This window comes from Vipera berus (assembly GCF_964194415.1).
Source record: "Vipera berus genome assembly, chromosome: 1".
In the NCBI taxonomy this organism is placed as follows: Eukaryota; Metazoa; Chordata; class Lepidosauria; order Squamata; family Viperidae; genus Vipera; species Vipera berus.
Window position 1 is genome coordinate 142,250,676 of NC_138202.1, and position 15,550 is coordinate 142,266,225.

A 15,550-nucleotide genomic window follows, 5' to 3' on the forward strand; every position below is an offset into this window, starting at 1 on the left:
GACCCCCTGCACTACACCAAGCTGGATCTCATTTTTTAATTTTCTTATTAGATTATATTTCTGTTTAACATAACCAAAATACATGGCTGTTCATAGCTTTCTTCAGGAGGAAGGACCAGAGCTGACATTTTATTGTGGGTAGGATAGCTGACTTAGTTATCCATATTTTGGGGAGCATGTTTATGGGAAGACACTGTTGACTGAACATGGAGCACCATGTAGCTTTTTTCATATTGTTTTCTATTTTGTAAATGTTGCTGTAGTTGTAATAGGTTATATTTTTGATACAATCATATTTGCATGATATTGAGTGAAAATTATTAACCTCTTAATGTTTAGATAACAGACTGTTAAGGATAAGAAGAGCATCATGTAACATGTAAGCTATTGATTCCTAAATGATAGCATTCATTCCCTGCACATATATTTTCAAGCATATTTACAATTTACAATTGGGGAAGAAAAAAAAGAAAACTCATTGTTTTAGAATTGCCTATCAGTAAATGTATTTTCAAAGCTAATTAAGAGGCTAAAAACTCATCTGATGAATAAAATATATAAAACAACATGAACATAAATTCTGTGTTAATAAATATGTTACTACAGTTTGATATCCACAATATCCGAATCTGTTGACCTTCAGGAAATCCCTTAAAACATGGATGTTCCAGCAGTTTAAGGATCCCACGGAAATACACTAGGGAGCTCATAAGGTGGTTAAACTGTGTGTGGGAGGCTGGTCCATGCTACCACGACATGTCTTATAATAAATTTGATAAATAAATAACATAAATAAAATATTTTTATGGATATTTGGTCACATTCCACTTTATCTGAACCCACTTCTGCTAAAATCATTTAATTGCTGAAATGCTCTGAGAGTGTTTCTCTATGTGTCCATGTAACATAAGAGATATCAGACTTTGATCATATAGGAATTATTTTCTTCTACAGATAAAGTGACCAGGATAGGAATACTTTCTCTGACCAGTAATATCCTCCATTCATTTGAAGAAGTCCTTCTAAAATTTATCAAGTTAGCAAGTTATCCATTTATTATGTTGAGCAAGTTAGCCACATTAATATAGGTGTTTAACATTCTCAGAAGAGCAGTAGCATCTGTTGAATTGTAATGATACTCAAGTAATGCCTGTACATTAATTTAAAAGTGGATTCTTTGAACTGTACTAGCACACTGCTTGTAACATAGAGTATCCCATTAAGAATCTGAAATAAATATAAAAAAGTCTAATTCCTAAACTGATTTTGAAGCTGATTTTCCAAATTAGATATTAAATAATCAGCCATAGATAACGAGAGCCAGTTTAGTCTAGTGGTTAAAGCAATGGGCTGAAAAACAGGAGACCATGAGTTCTAGTTCTGCCTTAGCCAGGAAAACCAGCTGGGTGACTCTGGGCCAGTCAGTCTCAGCTCAACTCAACTCACAGGGTTGTTGTGGGGAAAATTATTTATAAAAAATAATAGAGTTGGGATTAAAAAAAGTTTGCTGCCTTGAATTATTTGTGAAAATAATAAAAGCAGGAAATAAATAAATAAAATAAAATAAATGATACAAAGTCATACATGGGCAGTTCATGGGCATAGCATATTCCTAATTGCTTTGTAACATTTGTCACTAACTATAAATGAGCAATGAGACAGTTCGCCAACAAAACTACATATTCTGCTGCCTAGATTACAGCACATTTAATGTCATACTTAATCATACCTTAAATCCTAAAAAGTCCTCTGTATTTCTATTGTCCATGGTGTTTATATTTTATAGATGTTGAAAATTCATGCTGATTTGAAAGGGGAGTCAGGGAGAAAAGAGGGATGCTAGAATTATTTTCCAAGAATATGTAGTTATTATTTTTTTAAAAAATGAAATAGCATGCCATTTATCCAAAACTCTTGACATTTCCATGTGGACCTCTAACACATTTGTTCTCTCTATTATACAGCATGTTCTGCGTAGCTTTGTATTCAGATTTAGGGATCTTGTCTTCCATGTTATTCACATTTTGAAAATTATTTGAAAGGAAAAGAGACAATGTTTTCATCATTCAGTTCATTATGGCAACAGAATCTTTCTTCAAGCCTGAAAAAATACAGACACACTTAAATGAATATTGGACAGAGTTGTTCTCCAATCTCCAAAGCATGTCTTATAAATAATTTTTGAAGTGTGCACAATACTTCATGTCTAGCATGCTGTTGAAGCAGATCAAAATTCTTGCATAATGATTAATAACAGAAGAAATCTGTTTCACAAATGGAAGTCCTTCATGGAATCATAGAATTGGAAAGGATGTCATTCAGTTCCATATTGGACTCAGTGTGGAATCTGCTAAGAAAAGGGAACATAATACTCTGTGAGGCAATCTGCAAGAATTCCAATATAGATCTTGAATCTAATTCCCCATAATATTAGCCCCCTGATTTTGGTCCTACCTTGTTGGGCAACAGATTGAAATAGCTTTAGATATCCGAAGACTGCTATCATGGCTCCTCAATCTTCTTGTCTGTCCAGCTAAACATATGACATTCGTTCAACTTTTCTTCATTAGGCATGGTTTTTAGTCCTTCATCTTCTTGGGGAGCATCTGATCCTTGGTAGCCCTCTGTCAGTAGTTATCAACCTTTTTGATCAAATGCTACTGCTCTCCTTCAAAGAATTGGAACATTGACTAGGATTCCTCATCAATCTTTTTTATGGAGCATTCTGGTCCAAGCACATCTAGAATGAGGCCAAGACTATAAAAACAGCTTACAATCTTCTTTTGTGTTGAAAGAGAAGTGGATTAACATGCTTTTGCTATGCTTTGATACATGTAGCATGGTTTAAATATTTATGCAGCATGATACTATAGTATAATCAATATTAAAACATATGTCTTTTGGAAGCACATGTTTTAGAACTGGCAGATATCTTTGTGTCTTTTAATTAAGAGAATTTTGGCAATTTCACAAATGCTTTTTGCTCTGCGTACCAAAGGCCCATAGCAGGAGAATAATCTTTTGTTAAAAATGTGTTAATGTCTTCAGATATAAATGAATCTGTCATTTTTTATATTTGTTTCAAACAGATAAGAACAGTGCCAGTCTTTTAATGACTTTCTTGGATTGTTTCCCCTTCAGCCAATCCAACTTTAGTGAAGGAGAATGAATACTGCATCTACTTTGCTGGACACTCTCTTGGTCTTCAGCCAAAGAAAATTAAAACTTACTTGGATGAAGAACTTGACAAGTGGGCTAAAGTGTAAGTAGTTCTCTTGGGTACAATACATTGAATATGTCTGTTTGAGAGCAATGCATTGAAGATGAATAGGAGAATATTCTATTAAACATCCCCCTTTCTAGGAAGACTACTACTACCACAATATCCTTCTACTAGAATATTACTTTAAAACAGACATGTCAAACTCAAAATGTCACGTGATGTTGTGCGACGTATCGGGACTGTTTTGCAATGGGGTGGGCGTGGCTTCTGTGTGACACATCCGGCCCATGGGCCGGCAGTTTGACACCCCTACTTTAAAAGATTTGAGTTATTTATTTATATCCCCCTTTTTATTATTCTAAATAACAAGATAGCAAGCACACACAATACTCTTTCCTCCTCCTATTTTCCTTACAACAACAACCCTGTGAGGTGAGTTGGGCTGAGAGAGTGACTAATCCAAAATCACTCAGCTGGTTTTTCATGCCTGAGTTGAGACTAGAATTCACTGTCTCCTAGTTTCTAACCTGGCGACTTCACTATTATAATATAGGAAAATGAAATAGTTACAGTAAGCTTTTTACATAGCTTCCATTTGATTAGATTATTTGAAGAGTACAATTACAATTTTAATGACTGCAGTTTAAATATTGGGGCCCTATATATGCTTACCCATGAGTAGTTCCGACTGTTCAATTGGAATTACCGTATATACTTGAGTATAAGCCGAATTTTTCAGCCCACTTTTTGGGCTGAAAAAATCCACTTCGGCTTATACTCCAGTCAACAAAAAAAAAGAACTTACCGAGGACTTGCGCGCGGCCGAGCTACTTTGCCTGACGCTGCTGGGGTCGCCCGGGCGCCTCTGCTCGCCCTCAGCAGCACCTGGCCCGGAATCACATGCGAAACAAGCCCGGCAGAGGAGCCGGAGCGGCGAGCAGAGGCGCCCGGCCCAGATCCTGCAAGGCCCGGCCGAGACACGCCCCCAGCAGCGGAGCTGCTCCAGCTCCTCTGCCGGGCTTGTTTTGCATGTGAGCTACTTTGCCTGACGCTGCTGGGGTCGCGTCTCGGCCGGGGCCTTGCAGGATCCGGCCCGGGCGCCTCTGCTCGCCCTCAGCAGCACCTGGCCCGGAATCACATGCGAAACAAGCCCGGCAGAGGAGCCGGAGCGGCGAGCAGAGGCGCCCGGCCCAGATCCTGCAAGGCCCGGCCGAGACACGCCCCCAGCAGTGGAGCTGCTCCGGCTCCTCTGCCGGGCTTGTTTTGCACGTGAGATACTTTGCCTGACGCTGCTGGGGTCGCGTCTCGGCCGGGGCCTTGCAGGATCCGGCCCGGGCGCCTCTGCTCGCCCTCAGCAGCACCTGGCCCGGAATCACATGCGAAACAAGCCCGGCAGAGGAGCCGGAGCGGCGAGCAGAGGCGCCCGGCCCAGATCCTGCAAGGCCCGGCCGAGACACGCCCCCAGCAGCGGAGCTGCTCCGGCTCCTCTGCCGGGCTTGTTTTGCACGTGAGATACTTTGCCTGATGCTGCTGGGGTCGCGTCTCGGCCGGGGCCTTGCAGGATCTGGCCCGGGCGCCTCTGCTCGCCCTCAGCAGCACCTGGCCCGGAATCACATGCGAAACAAGCCCGGCAGAGGAGCCAGAGCGGCGAGCAGAGGCACCCGGCCCAGATCCTGCAAGGCCCGGCCGAGACACGCCCCCAGCAGCGGAGCTGCTCCGGCTCCTCTGCCGGGCTTGTTTTGCACGTGAGATACTTTGCCTGATGCTGCTGGGGTCGCGTCTCGGCCGGGGCCTTGCAGGATCCGGCCCGGGCGCCTCTGCTCGCCCTCAGCAGCACCTGGCCCGGAATCACATGCGAAACAAGCCCGGCAGAGGAGCCGGAGCGGCGAGCAGAGGCGCCCGGCCCAGATCCTGCAAGGCCCGGCCGAGACACGCCCCCAGCAGCGGAGCTGCTCCGGCTCCTCTGCCGAGCTTGTTTTGCATGTGAGCTACTTTGCCTGACGCTGAGAAGACCCGCTTGGGCACTCGGGTTGGTGTCAGTCTCCGCAGGCCCTTCTCGTTTCCAGGAACGTCAAGCGCGCTTGGCTCCCCACCCCCACGGCAGGGCAGGGCAGAGACTTGCTCGCCCTTCTGACGGCCCTGAAGAGAAACGAAGGGCTTGCAAACTCCCCGCGAGAAGCTGGGCGAAGCGCGCGGCTGGGCGAGTGTGTGCCTGCGCGCGTATTTACGAAAGAAACGCTCCTAGAGTTCTTCTTTCTCCGCCCCCTTGGGGGGAACTCTAGCGACTGCTGTAGCCGCGCTTCTCTTCTCGGCTCCGAAAATAGGGATTTCTACTCTCTCTCTCTCTCCCCTCCCCACCCCGCATTCTCCTGCCTCTTCGATTGCGACAATAAAAGGGCGAAGGGTGCGCTGGTTTCTTCCTCCTTCCTCCCCCCCTCCCCTCCCCTCCCCGATTGTCAGGTGAGGCAGCTGGAGGTCTGGCCGGGAGATTGTAGCCGTTTTGAAACGCCGCGTCTTGAAACGCCCGATCAGCTGATTTTCGGGTGGAAGAGCCGCGGCTTGAATCTGTTTGCATCTGCCTGAATTAGACCGAAACGGCCTGAATTTGACCAGAGTTGCTTTGTAATGGCTGGAGGAACTGCAGAGGAGGTCTTGCCGGGAGATTGTGGCCGTTTTGAAACGCCGCGGCTTGAAACGCCCGATCAGCTGATTTTCGGGGCGGAAAGAGCCACGGCTTGAATCTGCTTGTATTTGTTTGAACTTAACCAGAAACGGCTCGTAATGGCTGGAGGAACTGCGGAGGGAGTGAATGCTCCAGCCTGGAATATTTGGAAAGGCTGGGGGAACCGGATGAACTGCAGCTTAAGCGACTGTTGCCGGAGGAGCCATGGCTTGAAACGCCCCAGTTTTGGGGCAGCGTTTGCTTGTTCTGGGTAGAAAAAACGCTGTCGACCCCGGCATCTTTTGCGGGGATTTCCCATTTCCCGTTGCGAAACCAGCCGAGCCCAAGTCCACCCTTTCTTTTTTTTCCACGGCACGCTCGGTGCCTTTCCCACGATCGTGTCTCCTTCAGATCTTACGCAAGCTTCCTCGATTTCCTGGTGTGTGTGTGTGTGTGTGTTTCTTTCTTATTCCTCCCTTCTCTGGTGGTTGGAAAGGCGTGTGACGCGCTTCGACAACAACTCTGCTGGCTCTCTCGGTGGGAACCTCCCATCCTCTATATACCCCCATTTCGGCTGCTTCGCAAACTGCTTCCTCCACCCCACCCCACCCCACCTCACCCCTCCCCGCAAAAGATGCCGGGGTCGACAGCGTTTTTTCTACCCGGAACAAGCAAACACGCAGGCAACCCTGCACTATTCAGCTCAGTGAAGTCACGCTTGGTTAAAAAACAGATTTAATAATAATAATAAGAAGAAGAAGTTGGGCTGATCAAATGTTTCAATAATGACTGAAGGAGAGCTGCTTGTACCTTGGTCTTTGTGCTGGTGTCTTGACATGCCAGTGTTTTTATTTATTCCATTTATTCCATTTGATCAGCCCAAAGTACAAAAAAAAAACACCCCAAAAACAAGGTCTAGTTTCACGGCGATGAGCGACCGGAGTGCCAATCAATTAGTTAATTCATCAGTTCCAAAATCAAGATCACACCGGCAAGCTTTGTCAGTTGTCACTCGCGGCAGTACAAATACACTAGTACGGAAAGCTGCCGTTCACTTTCGGGGGGAGGAAAAAAAACAACAACACCGCATGCTTTCCGCCCCGAAAATCAGCTGATCGGGCATTTCAAGCCGTTTCAAGCGTGACTTCACTGAGCTGAATAGTGCAGGGTTGCCTGCGTGTTTGCTTGTTCCGGGTAGAAAAAACGCTGTCGACCCCGGCATCTTTTGCGGGGAGGGGTGAGGTGGGGTGGGGTGGGGTGGAGGAAGCAGTTTGCGAAGCAGCCGAAATGGGGGTGTCAAGCCCTACGGGGACCAGGGGAGCACTTCCAACAATGCCCGCGCAGCACCGAAGGCCCATTGGCACCCGCACCCCCCAACTGTTCGGCGGGCGAACGCCAGACCCGCTGCCGCACTTACAGCTGATCGGCGGCCGGAGGAGATTGTGGACGGGCGCAGAGGGTCCGCGTCAGCACAGACAGCTGATCGGCGGCTGAAGGAGACTGCGAGCGGCTGCGGAGGTTCCGCGCCGGCACAAACAGCTAAGGGACAGCCGGGGACGTCTACCAGTGGTCACGCAGCGCGATCAACTGAGCGGCAGCTAGAAACAGCCGCCGACGGTCGCACGGGCCTCACGGGACTTTTCGGGTCCGATGGCGGCTTGGAGAGTGTGGGTGGCTGCTTCGCAGACCTTGCATGCCGCTACAACCGCCAGGTCTGCGAAGCAGCCACCCACACTCTCCAAGCCGCCATCGGACCCGAAAAGTCCCGTGAGGCCCGTGCGACCGTCGGCGTCTGTTTCTAGCTGCCGCTCAGTTGATCGCGCTGCGTGACCACTGGTAGACGTCCCCGGCTGTCCCTTAGCTGTTTGTGCCGGCGCGGAACCTCCGCAGCCGCTCGCAGTCTCCTTCAGCCGCCGATCAGCTGTCTGTGCTGACGCGGACCCTCTGCGCCCGTCCACAATCTCCTCCGGCCGCCGATCAGCTGTTGATCCGGCCGCGGAACCTCTGCAGCCGCTCGCAGTCTCCTTCAGCCGCCGATTAGCTGTTTGTGCCGGCGCGGAACCTCCGCAGCCGCTCGCAATCTCCTCCGGCCGCCGATCAGCTGTAAGTGCGGCAGCGGGTCTGGCGTTCGCCCGCCGAACAGTTGGGGGGTGCGGGCGCCAATGGGCCTTCGGTGCTGCGCGGGCATTGTTGGAAGTGCTCTCCTGGTCCCCGTAGGGCTTGACACCCCCATTTCGGCTGCTTCGCAAACTGCTTCCTCCACCCCACCCCACCCCACCTCACCCCTCCCCGCAAAAGATGCCGGGGTCGACAGCGTTTTTTCTACCCGGAACAAGCAAACGCTGCCCCAAAACTGGGGCGTTTCAAGCCATGGCTCCTCCGGCAACAGTCGCTTAAGCTGCAGTTCATCCGGTTCCCCCAGCCTTTCCAAATATTCCAGGCTGGAGCATTCACTCCCTCCGCAGTTCCTCCAGCCATTACGAGCCGTTTCTGGTTAAGTTCAAACAAATACAAGCAGATTCAAGCCGTGGCTCTTTCCGCCCCGAAAATCAGCTGATCGGGCGTTTCAAGCCGCGGCGTTTCAAAACGGCCACAATCTCCCGGCAAGACCTCCTCTGCAGTTCCTCCAGCCATTACAAAGCAACTCTGGTCAAATTCAGGCCGTTTCGGTCTAATTCAGGCAGATGCAAACAGATTCAAGCCGCGGCTCTTCCACCCGAAAATCAGCTGATCGGGCGTTTCAAGACGCGGCGTTTCAAAACGGCTACAATCTCCCGGCCAGACCTCCAGCTGCCTCACCTGACAATCGGGGAGGGGAGGGGAGGGGGGAGGAAGGAGGAAGAAACCAGCGCACCCTTCGCCCTTTTATTGTCGCAATCGAAGAGGCAGGAGAATGCGGGGTGGGGAGGGGAGAGAGAGAGAGAGAGAGAGTAGAAATCCCTATTTTCGGAGCCGAGAAGAGAAGCGCGGCTACAGCAGTCGCTAGAGTTCCCCCCAAGGGGGTGGAGAAAGAAGAACTCTCGGAGCGTTTCTTTCGTAAATACGCGTGCAGGCACACACTCGCCCAGCCGCGCGCTTCGCCCAGCTTCTCGCGGGGAGTTTGCAAGCCCTTCGTTTCTCTTCAGGGCCGTCAGAAGGGCGAGCAAGTCTCTGCCCTGCCCTGCCGTGGGGGTGGGGAGCCAAGCGCGCTTGACGTTCCTGGAAACGAGAAGGGCCTGCGGAGACTGACACCAACCCGAGTGCCCAAGCGGGTCTTCTCAGCGTCAGGCAAAGTAGCTCACATGCAAAACAAGCTCGGCAGAGGAGCCGGAGCAGCTCCGCTGCTGGGGGCGTGTCTCGGCCGGGCCTTGCAGGATCTGGGCCGGGCGCCTCTGCTCGCCGCTCCGGCTCCTCTGCCGGGCTTGTTTCGCATGCGAGCTACTTTGCCGGCCGCTGCTGAGGGAAGATCTCTGGAGAGGAGCATAAGGTGAGCTGCTGCATTTCCCAGCCTCGGCTTATACTCGAGTCACCAACTTTTCCCACTTTTGGGGGGTAAAATTAGGGGTCTCGGCTTATATTCGAGTCGGCTTATACTCAAGTATATACGGTACATTTATGTGAGTGAGTAAAAGGACCTGTGTATCCTTAATCTGTTTTGTTATAGAAGTTAGGACTGCATTGTTGAACCTTTATCCTGGTTGTGTGATTCAAATCCTCATTTTATGTATTTTAGTCTCCAGTCTTTATCACATGTTTTTGTAAAATATTGTTTGCTCTTTTAAAGAGCAATCCATACAAACTACATGATGTTTGTTTCTGGACTGTGTATCTTGGCATTTGCTTTGTTAATCCTGGACTAACTTGAGTGGGACAAGATCTTTGCAGCTATAGGCTTTTGTCAAGGCATGTAGCTTCTGATTCTGAAATTTTTAAATTTAAGTTTTACAACAACAACCAGATTAGGTCTGAAGTTTTTGACTTATTCAGAATTTAGTAGAGTATCACTACAGGAAAGTGTATAGTTTAATATTTGAAATGTTGCCATTGTTGGTAGGATCTTTTTTTGGTCCCGTACTGCCCAACTCCATTTGTTTATCCTATTTTTAAGAAACATCCAAAAAACAGCAGTAATTATTTTGCTATATCATCAATTGCATTATATCATTACCTTTTTCAATGTTCTAAAAGTGACTTTTCTTGATTGTTTAAAATTGTAAGACTGTTTTCATATGACCCTAAAATTACCAGAATATTAAGATATCTTGAACATTAAAATAAAAATATGTTCGAGTTGAAAATAAAACATTAAAAATCATATATATGTTGATCCTCAGGAATCCAAATTTATAAATGTGCTATATAGAAGTGTAGCAGTTCAAAATCAAACTTGAACACAAAAAAGATGAGGATTATTTTTTGCTTGGTTTGATTTTTTTTATTACCATTTTATGAAATTCACATACATGAAAATATTCTTCAGTCTTTACATATTTGTAAAGTTGAGGATGGAGTTCTCTGTTTAAAAATGCATATAAAAATCTAAGTTGTAGAAATACAAAAAAAGGGTAAAAGTTCTTACAAAAGTGAATATGTTCTGAAAAATGTCTAGAAAAATAATCACACATTTCTGTGCATGTCAAAAGACATAATTTATGTCTATACTTAAAAAGAAAAGGAACAAAAAATTATGCTTGTACCAGTTGGATCAAAATTAGGGCTGAAAAACATAAATGTTAGAGGGGAAAAAATGATGAATCTGTCCACTAATACCAAAAAATGTTATTTTACATTGTTCTTAGTAAATATCATGCTGAGGAAATAATCCATTTCCATTTCTTCAATTATCACAGTTCCAGAGATTTTATTTCTGCCTTTTATTTTGAGTAGAGGAACTTTGTAAGTTTAGTTTTTAATCTATTAATGAAGTTCTTAATTATTAAATTATATTAAGGCTACTATCTTGTACACATAGGAAAATAATTCTTACTGAACTCAGTGAAACTCAACTATTTTACTATACGTTTGCTGGTCAATGACCAAAATAAAACGATTGACTGAGTACTATAAGTCTGAAAAATAATGCTTATGCAGTTTTTCTTTAAAACAGAAAAGCAAAGTCAATAAAAGTGCCATGGCTCATTGTGGGGGAAAGAGCGAAGGAAAACATTTTAACTTTAAGTCATATTCTTCTCTGTGTTTATCTAGCATAACTCTGCACTTTGCCAGCCACTTAAAAATGCAGTCTTATCTATTTTTCTATGATTATCATAGAGGATCAAAGCAATTGCTGACTTCATCAAAGAGGTAAAAGTTAAATAGCTGTTTCCTCCATTCATACGAGACCTGCAGAAGTAATATTTAATCTTCCATAACTTGCTATTTGATTAGTTCATTTTTACATGGATGAGTTGTGACAACAAAGGGATTTGAGGATGAAGAAAAACATATTTAACATTTGTCGAAGATTGCTATCTTAGAGCAGTTGTCCAAATGTGATTGACAATAATACAGGGTATTTGTATTGGGAATTGTGAAGGATGTGGAAACCATCACCTGAACTCTGTAGAATACTTTGTAGAATGTGGAGGACTATTTTGTAGCCATACAATTCTGCCCGTGAGAAAGGTGTCAATCAAATAATCAAATGTAGCAGGTGGTCTTCACCATTGGCATGATTCATATGGTGGACCCCTATATTAATTTCTTGTTGGCAAATCTCATAGGTTTTGAAGTCCTTCTGTGAAATCTTGTGAGATTTTGAAATAAGAATGGCAAAATCTGACAAGATACAGAAAAAGAGTATATTTGGAAAACTGAGGAAATAGGAAGAAGAAGAAAAAAAAGAACAGATGGGAAGAACAGCATTGTACCCATGGAATTCAAAAAACCTCCCCCTCAAAGTAGGCTGAGATTTCAAAAGTCAGGAGGATTCAGAATGAAAGCAAAGTCATGCATTTTTAGGCATTGGAAGTAAATGAAACTCAACCTTTTAATGGATACTCAATACTTTCTTCCCCAATAACTTAATATCTATATTTCAGATAACGGTGGATTAATAAAAAAATATGACAAGAAAAAAATGACAACTTGTTAATGCCAAAATTTATGGGCATCCTCAGGCATAGTACTGAGTTAAGTCAGGATGATGAGCTTTCTTCAATTATCAGGATTCCAGTAACTACATTTATCTGTCTATGGAGATTCTCAGTTATCCTCATCATGATTGTCCAAAAGGTGTTTCCCCCCCAACCCCCCAAAAAGCAACTGGACTTTGTTTTTCCTTGAAGCCGTTTCGCTGAAGAAGCTTCTTGGATGAGCAACAAAATGGCTTCAGGGAAAAACAGAGTCCAGTTGCCTTTTGAAAAACACCTTTGGAACTCTATGTCTATCTTCTGTTTGCTTTGAATATAGCAACACTGTTTGGCTGTTTGGCCCTTTAGAATGGAGGAAGGAATGAAAAGCAAGTCATTTGTTCTTCAGAAATATGAAGATCATTAAAACGAATGAACGAAGAACAATTCCTCTACACTTTAAAAAAATGTACATGACTAGTACAACATACAGCCCAGGGACTGTTTGCAGTCTGTCAAGCACCTCGCTGCAGCCCATCATTATTTTTTTTAAAGTGCTACCACTACTGCCCCAAAAGACGTGCTGCCAAACATCTCAGCCTTGGTTACCATCTCTAGAACTTCTGCTTTTCTGCCAATCACAGAATAGCATTTCAGCACTCTGGGTAATTCCTTACAGCTCATAATAATTTTTAATTTCTCAGTGTGGACCTTTTCCTCCATCAAGTTATCCTGGGCTGTATATTATTACCGTTATCTGGGTGTGTGTGTGGAAATCATACATGGAAGGCTATGTTCTTTTTTAATCTTGTGCTGGAGATGTAAACAATTTTTTTCAGCCAGATCTCCTTTCCTTACTCTTTTAGGAATGTAAGGATATAAAGCTTATTTTCAATAGCCAGAATTATTGGCAATTAATTTCTGTTTAAGAAAACATTGCAAGCTTAGTTATAAAAACATGGGCAACTATTAGGTGGTACTCCTTACCACTGAGAAAAATGGATGCAATAGAAAAGCACCCATTTGTTGATTTCCACTTACAGCCTGAAGGAGATAGAAGATTCAAACTCCAGTTGTGCCTCCAAATTAGTTGGAAGTGATGGACAGTTTTCTGAATGGTTGAATCAATTCCAAAATCTGTACACATCCCAAATTTGCACTTATGGATACTATAGCAGATAAACATTAAAGTCATATAAGCAAAATTCGGTTTCAAATATATCTTGGCAAAATGTATAAATTCAGAAGGAGAACGTTGTGTGAAAAGAGGGAGAACTTTGTGTGAAAATAACAGGAGTGTGCCAGTATTATTTTAGAGAGCCTAAAGTAAAGTAAATGTCAAAATCAGGCCAAGCCAAAAGAGGATAGTTAGAGGAAAAGCAAGATATATTTAGAAATGTCACCAAACAAATCCAGCACAAATCCAAGAAGTGGAAGCCTAAAGGTCTGAGAAAAAAGTATTGGAAATATTTTGCTTCTGAGTTAAGAAACAGAAAGAAAAGTTGGAGGTTGGCTGTTCTTCATCTTCTTTTGAATGAATTATGGTTTGTTGTTTTACAATTTGAAGCAGAAAAACTGGTGTTGTGAGGATAAGCCACAGAAGCAAGTAAACACTGATCACATTTTGGATCTTTTTATAAATTGGATCTAACTTTAATGAATGTTGTATCACATTGTTTATTTCATTTTTTTAATGCTGGGAATGTTCTGATAGAGAATTGGAATTTTATAAGTGCAATAATAGGTTTGGAAGGGACCTTAGAGACCAGTTCAGGATCCACTAAATTATTGCTGACAGATCACCCATCCGGCCTTTGCCTGAATGCCTTTTAACAAAAAAGGAAGGGGTAGTGTGTTCCACTTCCTGGCAGCTTGTATAGTCAAAAACTTCCTCCTGATATCCAGCCTGAACTTCCTTTCTTGTAATTTTTAACTCATTGGTACTGATCGTGCCCTCTGGGCAATGGAAAGTAACTCCATTCTCTTTTCTGTGTGATAACTCTTTAGATCAGTGGTTCCCAACCTTTTCTACACCCTGCACCCCTAGAATGCTTCTAATGTATTCTCACACCCCTTAACAAAAGTTCAAAATAAAAGCAATGAATTATGCATATACACTATAATTTTGAAAACCCAAGTTTTTGCACCCCCTGGAATATCGTCTTGCACCCCTGATTGGGAACCCCTGCTTTAGATATTTGAAGATTCCTAGTGTATCTCACGATATTAGTTCTTTTCCACAGAATAAATCTAGTCAGATCCTTTAATCTTCCCACATAGGATTTGGTTTTTAGACCTTTTCAGCATCTTAGAAGCTCTCCTCTCAGTATGCTCCAATTCAATAAGCTGACTGAAGACTTTGCCCCAGTGTAGACATCAAGTAGGCAGATTGGTATTTTCCTGGGATCTCCTTCTTCCCCGTTTTGATGATGGTGGCATTTACTCTCCTCCAGTCTTCTGAGATCTTACTGGTCCCCAAAGCTTTTTCCTCCCTTGCATTCAATCATGTCAGATTCTCAGAGACTGCCTGCCCAGAGAGTGCCTAGAATTATTTTGGCAAGATTTTTCAGAAGTTGGTTGGCATTGCCTCTTTCCTAGGGCTGAGAGAAAATGACTGGCCCAAAGTCACCCAGCTAGCTTTGTGGCCTAACACAGGACTAGAACTCATGGTCTCTTGCATTCTAGCCTAATGCCTTAACCACTACACCAAACTGGCTCTCTCTACCAAGAGTAATTTTGCAATTATGTCCACTAATTCTTTCAGTGCCCTGGGTTGTATGACTCTGGAGACTTGAATACATTTGAATTAGCTCAATTCTCTCTTAGTGTTTCCTTATCTATCCTAAGTTTCAAGTCTTATTCCTCCAGTGAGCTACACCAGCTAGGGTTCCACTTTCCCTCTGAAAGAAGACAGACTGGGCTATAACACTAGACCTACACTTTCCGTTGGCTTTCCTTTCATTTAAAATATTTTCCCCAAATCTTTATTGCTATTTTTGGCATACCTTGCAACTCAGCTTATTCTGAATGTAGCATAGCTTTCAGTTGCATTTGTGGAACGTTGAGTGAGGGGGGGAGGGGAGAAACTAACCCTAGCCTATATATGTGATAGTGGTGTAGGCTGAATTTAGATAAAATTTATTAATTTGATGAATCAATATAACTGCTCATCTCAAATAGATGACTCTGGGCAGTGTACAAGATTAAAATACAAAAACGGTGCAACAAAATAATTTTTAAGAAACAACAGAATTCATTAAAAACATTAAAAATCTATGCTTGAGATTCAGGAACAAATGATTATTTAGATTTTGAATCTTAGTGGTTTGGATGACTTGTGCATAAAAGTGGAAATACTTTCACTTTTGTAACTGAACTTGTTTTCAGTAGAGAGTTTCACATAGTTTGTCCTTACTATCCTTTCTTTTTCCTTTCTTTTTTTTGTCTTGTCTCTGTGATAGCACCAGAAGTGCAGAGGTGTCTCAGAGGAGTGAGCGAGGCTTTGAGAGGCCTGATGCAGGTCTTATGTGAGTTGAGGTGTGTGCTGCAGTGTGCTACAAAGCTGCTATGATCTAGGACAGGCATGTCAAACTCGCAGTGACGTATCACAACTTT

At 44.0% G+C, this 15,550-nt stretch overlaps 1 protein-coding gene across 1 annotated transcript in view; it reads left to right on the forward strand.

The window, feature by feature from the left end:
• KYNU (kynureninase) overlaps positions 1-15,550 on the forward strand; it is a gene marked incomplete at its 3' end in the record, with an annotated part of 128,968 nt that overhangs the window by 24,099 nt on the left and 89,319 nt on the right. Inside the window, exon 2 of the mRNA XM_081312803.1 lies at positions 3,142-3,262. Coding sequence (XP_081168929.1) covers positions 3,142-3,262 — 121 coding nt within the window. The remainder of the gene's footprint in view (positions 1-3,141; positions 3,263-15,550) is intronic.